Source organism: Lactuca serriola, chromosome 2 (assembly GCF_051521515.1).
Source record: "Lactuca serriola cultivar US96UC23 chromosome 2, Lser_US96UC23_V15, whole genome shotgun sequence".
NCBI lineage: Eukaryota > Viridiplantae > Streptophyta > Magnoliopsida > Asterales > Asteraceae > Lactuca > Lactuca serriola.
The window spans coordinates 140443491-140461219 of NC_136409.1; the positions used below are offsets into that span (position 1 = coordinate 140443491).

General features: G+C 38.7%; 1 protein-coding gene across 1 annotated transcript; it reads right to left on the reverse strand.

Moving 5' to 3' along the window:
* Positions 1-334: 334 nt before the first annotated feature.
* LOC145086879 (thioredoxin-like 1-1, chloroplastic) lies at positions 335-1937 on the reverse strand. The gene is made up of 3 exons (XM_079024725.1): positions 1315-1937; positions 1075-1239; positions 335-1001 (listed from the first exon to the last, which is right to left on the reverse strand). The coding sequence occupies exons 1-3, from the start codon at positions 1690-1692 to the stop codon at positions 744-746; spliced, it is 801 nt and encodes a 266-aa protein (XP_078880851.1). The 5' UTR covers positions 1693-1937; the 3' UTR covers positions 335-743.
* Between the last annotated feature and the right edge of the window lie 15792 nt (positions 1938-17729).

A 17729-nucleotide genomic window follows, 5' to 3' on the forward strand; every position in this document is an offset into this window, starting at 1 on the left:
ATTATAGATTATTTAAGTAATGTAATGTTTTTTTTTTAATTATAGGTTAATTAAGTAATGTAGTTTGAAATTATATATGTATTTTTTATAATTAATAAAAAACTTATTAAAAAAATTCAATGTTTTTTCTGTTATTTTCAAAAAATATAATTTTATCTTATTTTTAAATTAAAAATAATAAAATAAAATGATATGGAGTGGAGTGGTGAGTGGTGGGTATCCCATAAGTTTAGTGATGGTTAGTGGTGATGACATGACACCCACTATTATGATGGTTAGCGGTGAATATAACGGATGATATAATACAAATATACACACACAATTCATGCTTCTTTGTGTTCTATTCACAACCCAATCCAAGCAAAACATTACACATGTCGCTAACGGTTTGCGTATCCCATCTAAATATAATAGGAATCGAAACATTTTAACTATGAGTCGGGTAATTAAGTTAACCTTCTATATATACACACCACAAACCACATATATTAGAGACAAATAAGAAATGCCTATTTACATCACTTCCTTCTTCTTCCAAAACAAAAACAAAGTAGAATGGCACACCAACCACCATGAGGCGTTGAGGGCCGGGGTAAAAGGGGGCAGCTGCACGTAACCAATTTTTTCTTGTTCGTCCTAAACCTTTGACAATATTTAATTTTCAGGACCGGCTCTATCAACCACACATACGCTTCCTCTTCTTACTATCTTAATTACAAAACCAACAATACCATATGTCGTACTCATTGCCCCCTAGAAACCAGGCTCCTATCCTTATCATCTTCGGATACCGGCTTCAGAGAGCGAGGAAGAGGGAGACTTGATTCTGACACTGATAGTGATACTATTGGTTGCGGTTGATTTGGTTTTGGACCATAAGTGAAAGATAGGTCCCTATTAGAACCAAGTGCCAACAGTTCTTTCTCCTCTAACCCTTTTGCAGGGCCCAAGCTACAACGATCAGTCGTGTGCTTTGCTAAAGCATCTTTAAATTTCTTGATCTGCATGATAACAATACTTGTTTGTTTAGCATTTACATTAACAAAACGAGAAAAACGGTGAAAAAGAACAAACCGTGGCATTGGTGCAACTAAAGCCGCAAACACGACCTTCGGCCCCTCTATAAAAGCGAAAGAACGGAAGAACATGAACGTTGAGGCTATAACACATGGACTTATGCTCCTCGTAGTTCACCTGTAAAAACTGTACGTCGGGATTCATCTCCGCCAATTGACATATCTACAATCACACAAAACATCAATATCTATTCATCGTATATATTCATATAAATATATGGAAAATATATAAGGGTACCTTGGGGTGAAGAGCTCTACAACCTCCACAACCAGGCGAGAAGAAATCAACGATGACCAGCTTATCACCTGCATTTAGAAGAGTGTTGACGAGATCCTCTGCTCCGGTCACCTCCTTCATGTTCGGTTTAAGCCCTTTCTCCCACCATTTTAAAGCTTTCCCGATGCTAATACCTCTTTGTTGACCTCCGACAACCGTTCTCCGGTCAATAGTTTTAGTGCCGGCTGATGATCGGATGGTGGAAGATGCTCTCAGGTTTGAAAAGGCTGGCATCTGAATCATCACCGACGAAATTTTCTTGAATCTATCACATGCGTTATCATTATTGCAGGCTGAAAACTTAAAACTTCTACTAATCTTCCCTATGACATCAACCATTTTTTCTGTCCTGCTTTATTTGATTTCCCCAGATGAAATTGGTTCGGGAAGATGGGTTTTAGAGCTTCAAAACGAAGATTCAGAAAATGAGGTTTTGGATTGTATGCTCACCTGATACGTGTAAGAATGAGGAGGCTTGAGGGAATTTGAAGAAATTATCTGGGGACTGGGGTTGTTGCTTTCTTAAATTTCTTTCAAACGACGTCATACTTTGTTTTTTAGAATCTTGATTTTTCGCCGTCTACCATGTCGATAAGATCCGACGGCAGTAATGGATGCCACTCATGCCACTCTGCTTTAGCATGTCGATAGGATCAATGGCAGTAACCAGTGCCACTCCTTTTGTACCAGGTCGATAAGATCGGATGGCAGTAACTGCTGCCACGCCATAAGCCTATAGTTCTAATTTTGGCCCTTGTACTTCTCATAATATTGAACTTTTAGTATTTCATGTTTCAAAACTTTCACTTAACTTGAGTTGAGCATCCACAAAACGCTTTGAAGATTATAATCATACGATTATTACAGGTTTAGTTAAAAGTTTGGTTTTTTTTTTTTTCAAAGAAATATAAGTTCACAAAACAAAAGTGAAAAAAAAAAATCAATATGTAAGGTATTTATGAAATACACTCTTCTTTTAAAACGATGGACTACATAAAGGGGGCAAGTACCGATTAGATCTCGGATCTCAAATTATATATTTCTTAGGGTTATTGTTATTTAAAAAAATCATCAACTCCATCTTTTATGTTTAATGATGGGTTTTATACAAAATAAGGGTGCAAACGAGCCAAACTACTCGCGAGCTACTCGAGATCGGATCGTTAAAAGCTCGACTCAAAATCGATTTTAAACGATCCCGAGCTCGAGCTTAATTAATATTAAGCTCGTTTATTAAACGAGCTCGAGCTCGAGCTTATGTCACTAAGTTCGATTAGGCTCGCGAGCCTAAATGAGCCTTTATATAATATAATTTATTATTATTTTTCTATATTAAAATAAAAACATATTTAGGGATTAGGGATTTAGTAAACGAACTTCATAACGAGTTCGAGCCGAACTTAAGCTTATTTAGGCACGTCAGACAAAAAATAAGCCGAGACCGAGCCTGAGTCGAGCTTGTATAATTATTTTCGAGCTCGAGCCGAGCTCAGTACGAGAAGCTCGAATCGAGTCGAGCTCGAGCTCGAGCCTTGTATAACTTAAACGAGACCGAGTCGAACCTGACCAGGCCCGGGCTCGGCTCGGCACCTTTGCACCCTTGATACAAAATATAAGTGTGTTTTTCATAAAAAACGCAACGGAAGTCTTATAAAAATAACCAGTTTATTTTTAAGTTTATAACAAAACCAGACCATCTATGATCCATTTATAAATGTTAGAATGATATTAAAAACAACCAAAGCGTGTTTCGGGATGACAATCTTTGAAGTCTTGGAATCCACCAGGTTTTGGGGTGTTGATGAAGATAGAAAAATCAAAGTGCATGGTTTTCTCTACAAGTATTCACCATCAAGATAAGCCACTTGGAATGTGAGTTTCTTCTTGCATTCTTGAGTGGCTTAAGCTTTAAGTACTTAACTCAAATAAGCACTAAAGGATACAAATCAAGAGGGCTTCTAATCACCAACACTTGACTTCAAAAAGAAAGATGGAGAGACCATAGAAAGCTACGACTTTCTAGAGAAGAAGGGGAGAAAATATGCACTTGAACAACTAGCCAAAATTCATGCAAGATACACTCTTTTATAGTCGCATGCAAGGTAAGGCTTGACATTAAAATACTCTAAAGTATTGGTAGCATTTAGGAGCATAGGAGACAAGGTATGAAGGTTGACAAGCAACCTCCACTCCTTTATATAAACTTTCGGCCATACCTTGATAAGGAAGAAGAATTGTTTTAAATTTTATAAACTCAAAGTTTATAAAATATAAACTTTATCTTTAGGTAAAAGAAAAAAGGATTCAACTAATCCAAAAATTTTTGTGCATGACTCATTAGTCGATACCATATGAAATAATGACTAGTTATGCTCTCTTATAATTATTATTTTCACAAAAAAAAATATTCCCTAATTAAATAAAAGAATCATATATTATTAGCAATATCACTCAATAATGATTCATAGGCATATAGATTCAACAATCTCCCACTTTCACAATATTCATTACAGACTGACATAGACAGTAGTTGGCGTCTAACAACGGGCTACTACCCCTAACAGCATATGAAGAGTGTCATCGCATCAACAGTCAATTCTAGGAGCTCTAAGCTATAATTGTTACTAAAGGTGTGGTATCATTTATTCGTTTATCTCAAACATCATGTTGAACATGAGATATGGATCGTCATCAATCTCATTTAGTGTACAACTTTTCGTAAGACCTTAGATGTCTAACTCTCAACGAATAAGAGGGAACAAATCCCATCTTGACTATATACGCCTTTCATGTAGTTCATGTCATACCCAACGATGACCCTTATGACTGCGTTTTATGGAATAGCGTTAAACCATGTCAAAGCACAACAATTCCTTCATTTCAAGTCCCAAATATTCATCTCAAGTCTAAGAATACAAATATACAACCTTGATCAAAATATCACTGATGACTACGATCCATAAAGTGATTTTGATATGGGTCAAGTACAATACTTAGTCTCGTAATCAAGTACCTATGAAGTTAGTAGCAACTCTTTCTATTCTCATCTCCATGAGAATCAACCAATCCACTCATATTAGTCTTACCTCATAGATGCTCCCATAACTATGAAAGACTATAGACATTTAGAATAACCTAGTTATTCAAGGATTTAAACATGCTAATATAGAACACAAAAATTATTTAATGAAAGACTCATATCCAATATATCAACTCATCACAATATATTTTGCTTGTATTGTTCTAATATCCAAATACTAAATTTCAATCAAATACATCTACTTATATCAACAAGGCCCTATAACATCAGCTTGACTTTCATATTTTAGCTAATGAAGGAGCTTGTTAAGTAGATTTGGCAACCTTGATTTTTATAAACTTCTCGAATACCAACATTTTCAGTTATATATATATATATATATATATATATATATATATATATATATATATATATATATATATATAGAGAGAGAGAGAGAGAGAGAAAACTATTGAGAATGTATTTGATGCTTAAATATGACTTAGATACCAATACTTGCGTAATGGGATTATTCATAGTTATAATGAACTATACATTAAGCATCTTTGTATGTGGTTCCCCAAACAATAATGTACTCTAACTCTGATGTGTAACTATAATTAAAATCTACATGGAACTACTATCCATGTAATTTCTCTTCATTCATAATGAGAATACGCCCAATTGAGAAACATCTCAATTTATTTGACAGTTTAGCATATGTGCAACAACTTAAACATAGCTTCATTTCAAATATTCTGTAGATTAGGAATATTCCTCTAGTTCTCGCAAGTAATTTAGAATGTTCCTTTAATTCACACCATGACTTGTTCTCGGATTATACTGGTATCAATCGACATGCTCTAAGCATACGACTTACCTAGCCTTCATGCATAGTTATGACATATATGATTAATCCAATTGCAGCAACATATGTAATACAATCATATGAACTAGTTCAAAACATTGCACGAAGATTTTGAGGAGTGCTTAAAATCATGGCATGCGGTATTTTACAAGATAAACTCTCTCAGAGTCTTATATCTTAAGCTCCTTAAGATCCTTGACAATTAATACAATTTTACTTAATTTTTTAAGTTGTCCTGGTCTATTTATATAGATTCTTATTCCAAGAATTAGTATGTAAACTACATATAAGACTAGGAATGTTACTTCGCTCCCACTAGCTTTATAGAAAACATAAGAGTCATCTTGATTTATAATTAAATCACACTATGCAATTAACTTATAAGAAAGAAGATTCTTACTTTGAGATGTTAACTTTAAATCTTGAAATATTTTCACTTATGTATGTTTTCTCCTTTGAAAAGTCACTTACTTTATATATTTGTAATATATGGAGGAAGATTAATCAAGCCCATACTTGATAATCATACATGAATACATCTCTATGTGTTTCACTAGTTTCCGATCAACTGTTGAGTAGAATTAACAATAGTTGAAAACTTACTAATTCCAAACTATAATGCATTTAGCTTATGGATCTTTAGTTCTTAAAGTTCTATATCGCTCCCACTTAGATAAAGAACTTTCTAAGTACTTTTCTTATAGAATGATAATTAATGGGATGGTAGAAACTTCAACCACAACAATCATTTATGATAATTGTAACATTAATAAAATTCTCAAAATTTTTAAACTTTTAACATATACTCAAAACCATCATTGTTTACAAATTGTTTTCGAAAATAACTTCATCATCAGAGAAATCCCCAAATCATGAAATAAAAACATGTGGAGGTGCATGATCACGCCTTTGCCTTCCCGCAATCCTCTGAAGTACCTGAAACATAATTCAAAACTGTAAGCCCAAAGCTTAGTGAGTTCCCCAAAATACCGGTACATAACAAAATAGGACAAATATGATAACAACATGAAATGTGTCCGCAACTAACAGACTAGATTACACCTAAACCCATAACATAAGTCTGGCTTGCCCCATGGCCCCACATCTTATATCTGGCTTGCTCCCAGGCCTGATCAATCCTTCAACATAATACCACTAAGTCCTTAGTTTGAGTATGGCATGCCCTTCCCAGCCCTCAACTCGTATCTGGAATGCCCATGAGCCCTCAGTATGAGTCTGGCATGCCCTCCCTAACCCTCAGCTCATATCTGGTATGCTCTACGGTTTTTTGGCTACAGCACGAAGCAATACAACCTTAACCCAACCCGAAAAATATGTTGATATATAATAGATAATAACACATTCAGATAAACAAACAATATCGCAGGTAGTCCTACAGATCTACCAGAATAGCATATCAAGACTAGCATGCATATCAAATCCATACTCATCACTTCTACAATATCAGGTTATCAAAGCAAAGGTTCGGCCTTAGTGCCTTCGACCCAAAAGTACAGTGAGGACAGTCACCTCACAATGACAAACCTCACTAAAACCTCAGGCTGATGGCTCACGAAGAATCCCCAACTATCAGAACAAAATAAACATCCAATTAACAATTGGATTACTAATCTTGAGTAACGATTCATGATTAGGGTAAATGTCCATTTTACCCTTTCCCCAATTGGGCCAAGGCCTAATGTCCAATTTTGATTCAAAGTCCAAAATTACTTCAAGACCCATAATTGGCCCAATTTTCCAAATTGGGCCTAACCTCCTATTGGGCCATGTCCAAAGGTCTAACTCTCTAATTGGCCCAAAACACTCATACTCTGAAAGTCCAATGAGGGCCCAAGCCATGCAAGCCCAAAAGGTGGCCCAAAACTCGAACCCTAAACTCAAAAGCCCACAGACGATGTACGATAGGCGTACGCCAGAGGTATGCAGGGCGTACGCGAGCCTCGCATTGACCATCATCGGGGTGGTTGAATGAGTATGTGGGGCATACTCCTCCCTACGTGGGGTGTACCCTCGTAGATCCAAAAGTCCATTAAGTGCTTAATTGCTTAAGCACTTAAGCCCATATTACAGATCCATGGTCCAAATGCACCCTAGAGTCATAAAGTCTCCAACTTTATGACTTTACACATCCATAAGTTCTTAATACAAGGTATTAACCAATTAAGACCCTTTTTCCAAGTGCATGAAACACTTCTGGCCATTGGGACCTCATTTTTATGACTAAGGACCCTTCTTAGGGTCTTGAACAACAGCTTAATACGTTCAAAATCAAACATGCACAAAAATTGGACTTTTAGGGACAAAAGAACATCATAAAGCTACCATGATGAGATCTAAGCAAACAAAATAAAGAGGTAGCAAGTGTATACCTTCTTAAGCTTCCAAATGAGATGATGATCCAAGATCTACAAGCTTGGTTTCCTTCCTTGACTCCTTCGTATAGTTCCTTGTCCTTTAAGCACACAAATAACACACTTTATGCTCAAGACACTTACTTATGGGGTTAGGGTTTGATAAAAACGGATCGACGACTTGGAGGTTGAAAGAGTGAAGCAAAATGATCCATAAAGGTGCTTAAATACTCCTCAAACCTTAAAAATTAGGGTTTCACCCGGACATTAGTACGCCTAGTGCACATATTTGTACGCCCAGCGTACTAGGGCACGCGTTAGTATGCTTAGTGTACTCACATGTACGCCCAGCATACCAGTCTTGCTTCCAAAAATCACCATTTTGACCCTAGGGCTTCATAAGGCTACATCTTTATACTGAAAGGACCCAAAATAACATATTTAAATAGCAAAGGAAGGATTTGAAAATACCTGAAAGCCAAAGATGTTACAACTCTCCCCCACTTGATCTAGACTTCGTCCTCAAAGTCTGTTGCAGCAAACAAATCTAGGTAATGCTCCCGCACCTCCTCCTCCGGCTCCCAGGTCCACTCGGAGCCCCTTTGATGCTCTCATTGTACCTTTACCAAAGGTACTTCCTTGCTTCACAAGGTCTTTACTTTCCTCTCCAAAATAGCTACTAGTCTTTCAACATAATTCAGGCGCTCATCAACCTGAATATCATCCAATGACACAACTGTGTCCTCATCTAATAAGCACTCTCACAGCTGCGAAGCATAGAAAGTGCTATGAATCTGACTGAGCTCCTCAGGAAGATCAATCCAATATGTAGGCAGCCTTGCCAACCATGACAATAACTTGTAAGGGCCCAATATATCGGGGACCCAACTTCCCCATCTTCCTAAAATGAATCACACCTTTCAAAGGTGAGACCTTCAACAACACCATGTCGCTGACCTGAAACTCCAACTCAGATCGAAGTCGGTTGGCATAGCTCTTCTGTCGACTCTGAGCAGTCTTCAATCTCTATCTGATCTACTGAATCATCTATTTAGTCTGAAGGACCACCTCGGTCCGCCTCATAACTTTGTGACCAACCTCACCCCAACATACGGGAATATGACATCTCCACCAATACAAGAGCTCAAAAGGTGGAGCACCAATGTCGGAGTAAAAACTGTTCTTGTAGGAGAACTCCGCAAGAGGCGGGTAGGAGTCCCAGCTCCCACCAAAATCAATGACACAGGCTTGCAACATATCCTCAAGATTTTGTATCGTCCGCTCACTCTAGCCGTCGGTCTGCGGATAATAGGCGATGCTAAAGTGTAGCCTAGTGCCCAGTTCCTCATGGAACATCTGCTAAAAACCGAAGGAGACCCAAACATCATGGTCAGAACAATGGAGACGTGAGCGCCATGGCGAGCAATGATGAACGACCCGAACTTTCATACTAAAGACATTATTATCACTCCAAATTACTCCAAAACATGTTACATGCATATTCATAAAATAATATTTTACATTGATAGTTTAATTCAATAGACTAGATACACACCGACTATTAAGATTTACAAAGTTTTATATATTATATACTTTCCCAAGAATACAATACAAAAACTGTAATATTATCTATTCTACATCTTCTACAAGTACATGACTATACTGGATGCTTATCACCTGCAATGGTTTAAACATTAAGAGGGATAAACGGATGACGCTTAGTGAGTTCAATAACAGTTACAATATAATGCTATGTCATATACATATCAATATGACAGAAGCAAAGAGAGACAAAGAACAACAAATACATATGTGTGTATCATATGACAGAATTTCCATATCAACCAACAATCAATTTCAACTTGATATACATCAATAAAGCTTCAGCCCAAATGGCACAGAAAATACAATTTCAGATTATCAGTTTGCTAAAATATACAGGCTTTCAGCCCTACATAGCCTTATACCAATACCAGAAGTTATAGGAGTCATGCTCTACATGGCCAAAGGCACAAAGCCAATACCAGAAAATTATACGAGTCATGCTCTACATGGCCAAAGGCATAAATACGATATAACACAGGAAATTACATTGAATATATAACACATAATATACAATTTTCCCTATATTGAACTCACCGTGAAATAATCAAGGATTGGATGATAATTTGGACAGCACTTCGGCTCTAAATATGACTTTCTGTGACGAAACAGGGAATTTTAGTTGAAAACCGGTCTTACACGGGCAGAGTTTCGACTCGAAATATAATTTTCTCGGGAACTTCAGAGCGTCGGGACTTGCTTCGGGTGTCGGGAATGATACCAGGGCTTCGGGGGTGTTAGGGTAAATTGGGAGAGAGTGGGAGGTATAAACGTGTGAAAGAAATGAGATTTTCTAAACAAAAATACGGCAGCCTCGATTTCTATTTGTAGGGCAGCGAAGCTGCTGACTATGATAGGCGTAAGTCCTCGGTACGTTGGGCATACAGCGAGGCGGTCTTCTACACGGAGCTTACCGCTCGTACGCAGGGCGTACCTACGAGGTGTCATCTGATCGGAACCCGGGCTCGGATGTGGCAATCCAACTTGATATGTTTGCTTCGTGCGAAGAGAGAAAGACGTGGCCGACTTCTGACCCTGCATGTGCGAAGTACGCTGAGCGTACGAAGAGAAGTACATTGGGCGTACCCTTCCGATAATCCTTGGATTTTTGATTTATTTTTATTTAAAAACTTCAAAAATTCATGTATTTTGCATAAGAGCTCCGTTTTTGACGTTCTTTATATCCATGTGTAGGTGAGATTATGCACTACAACTTTTGTTTAGACTCTGTTGGCTAATTTTCATTTAATCTTTAATATTATATTTTTAACGGGCCATGACAGGAAAAGTCCGTTAAAAATTTTTAACTTCTTCATCCGATGTCCGTTTTTGTCTGTCTTTTTACCATTGTACTATTATTGAGGAGACCTTCGATTCTCGTTTAGGTTGCGTCGGCTAAAAATCATTTGATCTTTATTTCGAGTTTTTTAGCTGTCTACTGCTATTCCCAAACTTAGAAAAATAATAACTTCCTCATATGAAGTCAGATTTGGACGTTCTTTTTATGAAAATTCTCGGTTTAACGAATACTACGACTTTTTCTTAGATCACTAAAGCTAGAAAGTAGTTTATCGAAAACTCACTTTTTACGTTGAATAGTGTTTGCCGGTTTTGTCGTGAATCTTCGATTTATCATAACTTATTCGTTATAACTTGGATTTCGATGAGGTTTTCGCCTAAATGTTTCTAACGAAATTATCTACAACTTTCAATAATAAAATTTTACTTATTTCAACTTTTATATTTTCGTCAAATTTCAATATTTGACTTTTGATTGGAATTGCATAAGACTTAAAATATTTTCCAAGTGATTCTAAACATAGTTTTACTTTATTTCTAGTAAAAACTATCTATTAGAACTCAACGCTAAAAATCACATAATATTTCATAATATTATTCATTTTTAAAAGTTACAAAACACGATAACCGAACATGTATGTTACAAATACCTCCTCGTTTTGAGGATTTCATCCCCGAAATTACAACGATTAAAACAAATGGGGATATTTTGTTCTTATCTCATTTTTATTTCCCCAAGTATACTTTGGGCCTCGATGGTGTTTCCACGTGACAAGCACCAACTCCACTTCTTTATTACGTAGATTAGTCTTTCTTTCGTTTACGATCTCTTCAGACTCTTCTACATATGTTAACTTATTATCTAGTTTCACCTCGGATAATGGAAATGTTTCATTATATACGCTTAAACATTTACGTAGATAACCCACATGAAACACATCATGAATACCTGCCAAATCTTCTGATAACTCCAACAGGTGTGCTTGTTTACCAATCCTTTGGGTGATTTTGGAAGGACCAACAAATCTAGGACTTAGTTTTCCTTTCTCCCAAATCGCACAATGCCTTTCCATGGGGATACCTTCAGCATTACAAAATCACCCACCTGGAATTCTATGGGTCGCCTCCTCCTTTCTGTAAAGGACTTTTTTCGATCCTAGGCCGCTTTCACTATTTCTCGTACAATTTGAATCTTACTAGTGGTGTCTTGAATCATTTCAGGGCCTCCAAGGATTTTCTGTCCTATTTCACGCCAACATAACGGAGTACGGCATCTACGTCCATATAGTGCTTCATATGGTGGCATTTTGGTTAAAGCATGGTAAATGTTATTATATGAAAATTCGACAAGAGGCAAGTATTTTTACCAGTTATCACCGAACTCCAAGACACCTGCACGAAGCATATCTACTACTATTTGGATCATTCTCTCTGGCTGACCGTCTGTCTGGGGATGATAAGTTGTACTGAGAGCGACTCAAGATCCCAATTCACGTTGCATACTCACCCAAAAATGAGAAGTGAAGCGAGTATCATGATCGGAAATAATCTTTAGTGACACACCATGTCTTATAATAATTTCATCCAAGTACACTTGTGCGTATTTCTCCATTGGAGCTATTTCACGCATGGCGAGAAAATGGGCGCTTTTAGTTAGGCGGTCGACAATTACCTAAATGATATCATGTTGTCTAGCAGTCTTTGGCAATTTAGTAATAAAATCCATGGACAACTCTTCCCATTTCCACACAGGAACACTAGGAGTTCCATAAGGCTTTTGGTGCTCTGTTTGACTTCTAAGCATATCAAGCACTCCTACACATATTTTCCAATGTTTCTCTTTAATCCAGGCCACCAATAATCAGCTCTTACATCATAGTACATTTTACTTGTACCAGGATGTATTGACAGCTTAGACTTATGGGCTTCATCTAAAATCTTCTATCTTAATCCACTAATCTTTGGAATCCATATTCGATTCTTGAATACCTTCAATCCTCATGGATCACCAAGTAAAACATCAGTATAATGTGACATCCCTTCTTTCTTCACATTTTCTGGCTTTAAGGCCTTTACTTGCCATTTCTCTAATTCATCAAGAATAGTGAACCTTACTGTAGTGTGAGTAATAGTATAACACACACTATTTTGATGAACTTTTCTGCTAAGTATATCGACAACTACATTGGCCTTTCCAAGATGATACAGGATTTCATAGTCATAGTCTTTGATCAGCTCCATGGCTCGTTGTTGTCTCATATTCAAAGTTTGCTGACTGAATATGTAATTAAGACTTTTGTGGTCTGTAATCAATTGGCATTTCATACCAAAAAGTTAATTTCTCCAAATTTTTAGGGAAAATACCACTGCAGTGAGTTCGAGGTCATGGGTGAGATAATTCCTTTCATAATCTTTCAGTTGTCTTGAGGCATAGACTATCACTTTACCACGTTGCATCAACACACAACCGAGTCCCAATCTTGAAGCGTCGCTATATACAGAAAAATCATTATTACCTTCTAGAAGTGATAAGATCGGAGCATGGGTCAAAAGATCTTTTAGAGTTGAGAAATCTCTTTCTTGGGTTTCACCGCATTCGAACTTTACTTCCTTTCGTGTAAGACTCGTGAGAGGTACGGCTATACGTGAAAAATATTTAATGAATCTCTGGTAATATCCTGCGAGACACAAGAAACTGCGAATTTTAGAAGCATTACGGGGTGCTTCCCAATTCTAAATGGCTTTGATTTTGATAGGATCTACAAATATACCATCATCAGAAATCACATGGATGAGAAATTGAACTTGACGAAGCCAAAATTCACATTTTGAGAATTTAGCATATAGTTTCTCCTTTCGAAGAAGTTCTAATATTTCACGAATATGAATGGCGTGATCAGATTCAGACTTGGAATAGATTAGAATATCATCAATGAATACGATGACAGATTTATCGAGTATTGGAAGGCATACGCGATTCATCATATCCATAAATACAGCAGGAGCATTTGTCAGACCTAATGGCATGACAAGGAATTCATAATGCCCATATCGAGTACGAAAAGCCGTCTTCGGTACATCATGCTCATGTACTTTCAACTGATGATAGCCATATCTCAAATCAATCTTTGAGAAATAGCTAACATGTAACGCCCGTGTTTCCAAGCTAGCCATTAATATTGATGTAATAGTCTAGGTTAACCTTTATAACTCATTTTGAAATAATAGAAATGTATTGTTTGAGTATTATGTGTTTTATGCTTAATTTTGTGGCTTAAATGAATTAAGGATAAAAATAAGCATGAAAATAAAATTTTAGATAAAACCGATATTGATACATGAAGACGTAGTGGTCGTGGCAAGGTTTCCGAAAATATAAAGAATGTCGAAATCTGAGTTATAACGAAGAAGTTAGGATCTGTCAAAGTTTCACGACAGAACCGACACGACACTGCACGGCATAAATAGTGAATTTACGATAGAGCGATATGTAGCCTAAGTAATTTTAACGAAAGTCGTAGAATACGTTAAACCAAGATCGTACTTATAAAGAACGTCTAAATCTGACTTCGTATGAGGAAGTTATGATTTCCTAAGTTTCGACTTAGCGGTATGCATCCCAAAGTTCGGATTTGAGATAGATTGATTTTTGGTCAAAACAATCTAAACGACAATCGAATATCTCGCCGATAGTAGTGCAACAGAAGAAAGACAGACGAAAATGAACGTAAGATGAAAAAGCTATGAATTTCAATCGGAGTTTTCCTGTCCCAAGCTACTAAAAATAATATAATAAAAGTTAAATTCAAAATTAGCCGACGGAGTCTAAACGATAGTTGTAGAGCATAATCTCACCTACGCATGCATATAAAGAATGTCGAAAGCGGAGCTCGTACGCGAAAGATATGAATTTCTAAAGTTCGGGGCATGGACTTCCACCTGTGTCAGAGTTCACAACATGAACACAGTGTTCACAACGTGATCAGGTGATGGGCGTCTTCCATGGCAAGTGGCAATGACGAACGCAGTGACATATTCGATCTCACGACGTGAGCATATATTTTCAGCCCTATAAATCGAAGTTGAAGGGCAGTCGGCCATGGTTGCTAATTCCCCCCTCTCTCACTCCTGATACTCTTTCTAGTCGTCTTGGAGTACCCCCGAAACCCCGATTGTAACATCCAAAATTTCAAGCAAATGTAAAGTTTTAAAAACATGTCATATTCATCAAAACATTACAAATTTAGTTTTCAAAACATTGATTATCAGAGTCTTTTCCCAGAAACATAACATAGTAGGAGGAGCTGTACGATCACGCCTTGGCCTTGCCGCGATCACCTGAGGTACCTGAAACCATAAACTAAAACTGTAAGCCCGAAAGCTTAGTGAGACACCCTAAAATACCGATACACATACAGTCCACATAGCAATATCAACATTAGCGTATCATATCAATCAAAACAGATCAGCATGCACTGGGTCCACAACTTTTCAAGCTGCACTACCCCCTGGGCCCTCAGTACGAGTCTGGAATTCCTACCGGGCCCTCAACTCGTATTTGGAATGCGATCGAGCCCTCAGTACAAGTCTGGAATGCCTACCGGGCCCTCAGCTCGTATCTGGAATGCTCCTGAGTCCTCAGTATGAGTCTGGAATGCCTACCAGGCCCTCAGCTATTTGGAATACTCTAGGGTTTGTTGGCTACCGCACGGAGCATTACAACCTCAACCCATCCCACATAACATGTCGACATGTAACAGAGAAATGCACATACAGATAATCAATCAATATCACAGGTAGTCCTACAGATCTACTAAACTAGCATATCAATTGGCATACATCACTAACTCAAACTCAACATATCAATAACTACTAAGATATCAAATCCAATGGGACGGCCTTGGTGCCTTAGACCCCTTAGTATAGTGAGGATAACTCACCTCGAAACGTCGACTCACAGAAATTAGTTCCAACCTTCGGGTTACTGTCACGAATCCCACCTCCTATATTGATTACGAATTGCATACATAAGATTTTGATCCTTCTAGAACTGTCCTCAAAAGTCAATAGATCAACTTAGGTCGATGGTCAAAGTCAACAATCAAGGTCAACAGTCCATGTTGATCTGACTCGACGAGTTCCCTCGGCTACTCGCCGAGTTTCCTTGGCTTCCGGTGCACTCGCTGGGTCATCGAGTGACTCGTCGAGTTTCCCTCGTTTTTCGTCTGAACTCTAAAGCCACTCGTCGGGTTTCCTAAGCGAAACTCGACGGGTTCATATGTTGGCATATCCTTGGGAAAGTTCATCTGACTCGTCGAGTTTTTCATCCAACTCGTCGAGTTTCACTGCCCCCTTCATCAGACTCGCCGAGTTATCCTTGTGACTCACCGAGTCCGTTTGGTCTTTTTACATAAAGACTTATTCTGAGCCATGCAGTGGCTCCAATTCATAGATATAGGCTTCTATGGTATACTTATTACGTAAAGTCACGAACTTTACGTACATGCATTGCATTTAAGGCTTTAAATGCCAATTCTAAGCTCTTAATGGGGCTTCATGTCCAAGAGGGACCTCATACATGATCAATTCTGAGACTTTATGTTTCTAGAGCTTAGAGAGGGTTCAGATCTGAAGTTACAACTTCAGATCCAACTCATTGTTCAACTTGTCAACCTTTAAGGTCCATAGAAAACCCTATAACTTCAATAAAAGGAAAACTCACAGAAGAGATGGTAATTTAGGATACCTCTGGAAGTTGATAACTGAAAATAGTGCTGATTTCCCCACCTAACCTGCTCCAACCTCTTCTTCCTTCAAGCCTTCTCCTTCAAAATCTTCAAATCAAGCTTCACACACTCAACAAGCACACTCACTCAAATCAAAGACTCTCTAAGACTGTAAGGAGACCCAAGGGAGGCTAAGGCTCCTTTAAATAGGGACACAAACCCCGGGAATTAGGGTTTCACTTGCCAGATCCTACTTGTCGAGTCCCACTAGTGGACTCGCCGAGTCAGTCACTTAAGTCGCGATTCAATCCTGCTGCTACTCGACGAGTAAGGTAACCGACTCGTCAAGTAGGGCCAAAACCAAGAAACTATAATTTGAACAATACCTCAGAATCGGGGCGTTACAACTCTCCCCCACTTGAACTAGACTTCGTCCTCGAAGTCCGCTGGACTAAACAATGCTGAATAGTGCTAGCGCATCTCCGCCTCCGGCTCCCATGTCCACTCGGATCCCCTACGATGTTTCCATTGTACCTTTACTAAAGGTATTTCCTTGTTTCGCAGAATCTTCGTCTTTCTTTCTAAAATGGCCACAGGCCTCTCCACATAGTTCAGGCGCTCGTCGATCTGAACATCATCCAATGATACCACAGCCTCCTGGTCCGTAATGCACTTTCGCAATTGCGATACGTGGAAGGTATTGTGGATCCGATTAAGCTCTTCCGGAAGCTCTAGTCTATAAGCCACCTTGCCAACCCTTGCGATGATCCTGAATGGCCCAATGTATCGAGGGCCCAATTTTCCCCTTTTCCTGAAACGGATCACACCCTTCCAGGGCGAGACCTTCAGAAGTACCATGTCGCCGGTCTGGAATTCCAATTCAGATCGGCGTCTGTCGGCGTAACTTTTCTGCCAACTCTGAGCTGTCTGTAATCTCTGTCTGATCTGCTGAATCTTCTCGATCGTCTGCAAAACCACCTCCGTCCGGCCCATTACCCTGTGACCCACCTCCCCCCAACAAATCGGGGTGCGACATCTCCGCCCGTACAACAGCTCGAATGACGAGGCGCCAAGGCTAGAATGATAGTTGTTGTTGTAGGCGAACTCTGCAAGCGGTAGGTGAGAATCCCAGCTCCCACCAAAGTCGATGGCATACGCCCTCATCATGTCCTCGAGGGACTGAATAGTCCGCTCACTCTGGCCGTCTGTCTGAGGGTGGAATGTTGTGCTGAAGTGTAACCGCGTGCCCAGCTCCTCGTGAAACTTCTGCCTGAAACGGGAGGTAAACCTGACATCCCGATCCGAGACAATGGAAACGGGAATCCCATGGCAAGACACGATCTCGCGAACATACACCTCGGCCAACTTCTCGGCCGATGAACTCTCCCGTATGGCCAAGAAATGGGCGCTCTTGGTCAATCGGTCCACAATGACCTAAATGGCATCGAATCCCTTCACCGTCTTTGGTAGCTTGGTGATAAAGTCCATCG

Bases quoted from the DNA above. Each gene is read 5' to 3' on its own strand.
- LOC145086879 (XM_079024725.1), bottom strand. From the start codon at position 1,692: ATGGTTGATGTCATAGGGAAGATTAGTAGAAGTTTTAAGTTTTCAGCC. The intron at 1,240-1,314 runs GTACCCTTATAT...GTGTGATTGTAG, and splicing joins GTAGAGCTCTTCACCCCAAG to ATATGTCAATTGGCGGAGAT. The intron at 1,002-1,074 runs GTTTGTTCTTTT...GTTATCATGCAG, and splicing joins TTAGTTGCACCAATGCCACG to ATCAAGAAATTTAAAGATGC.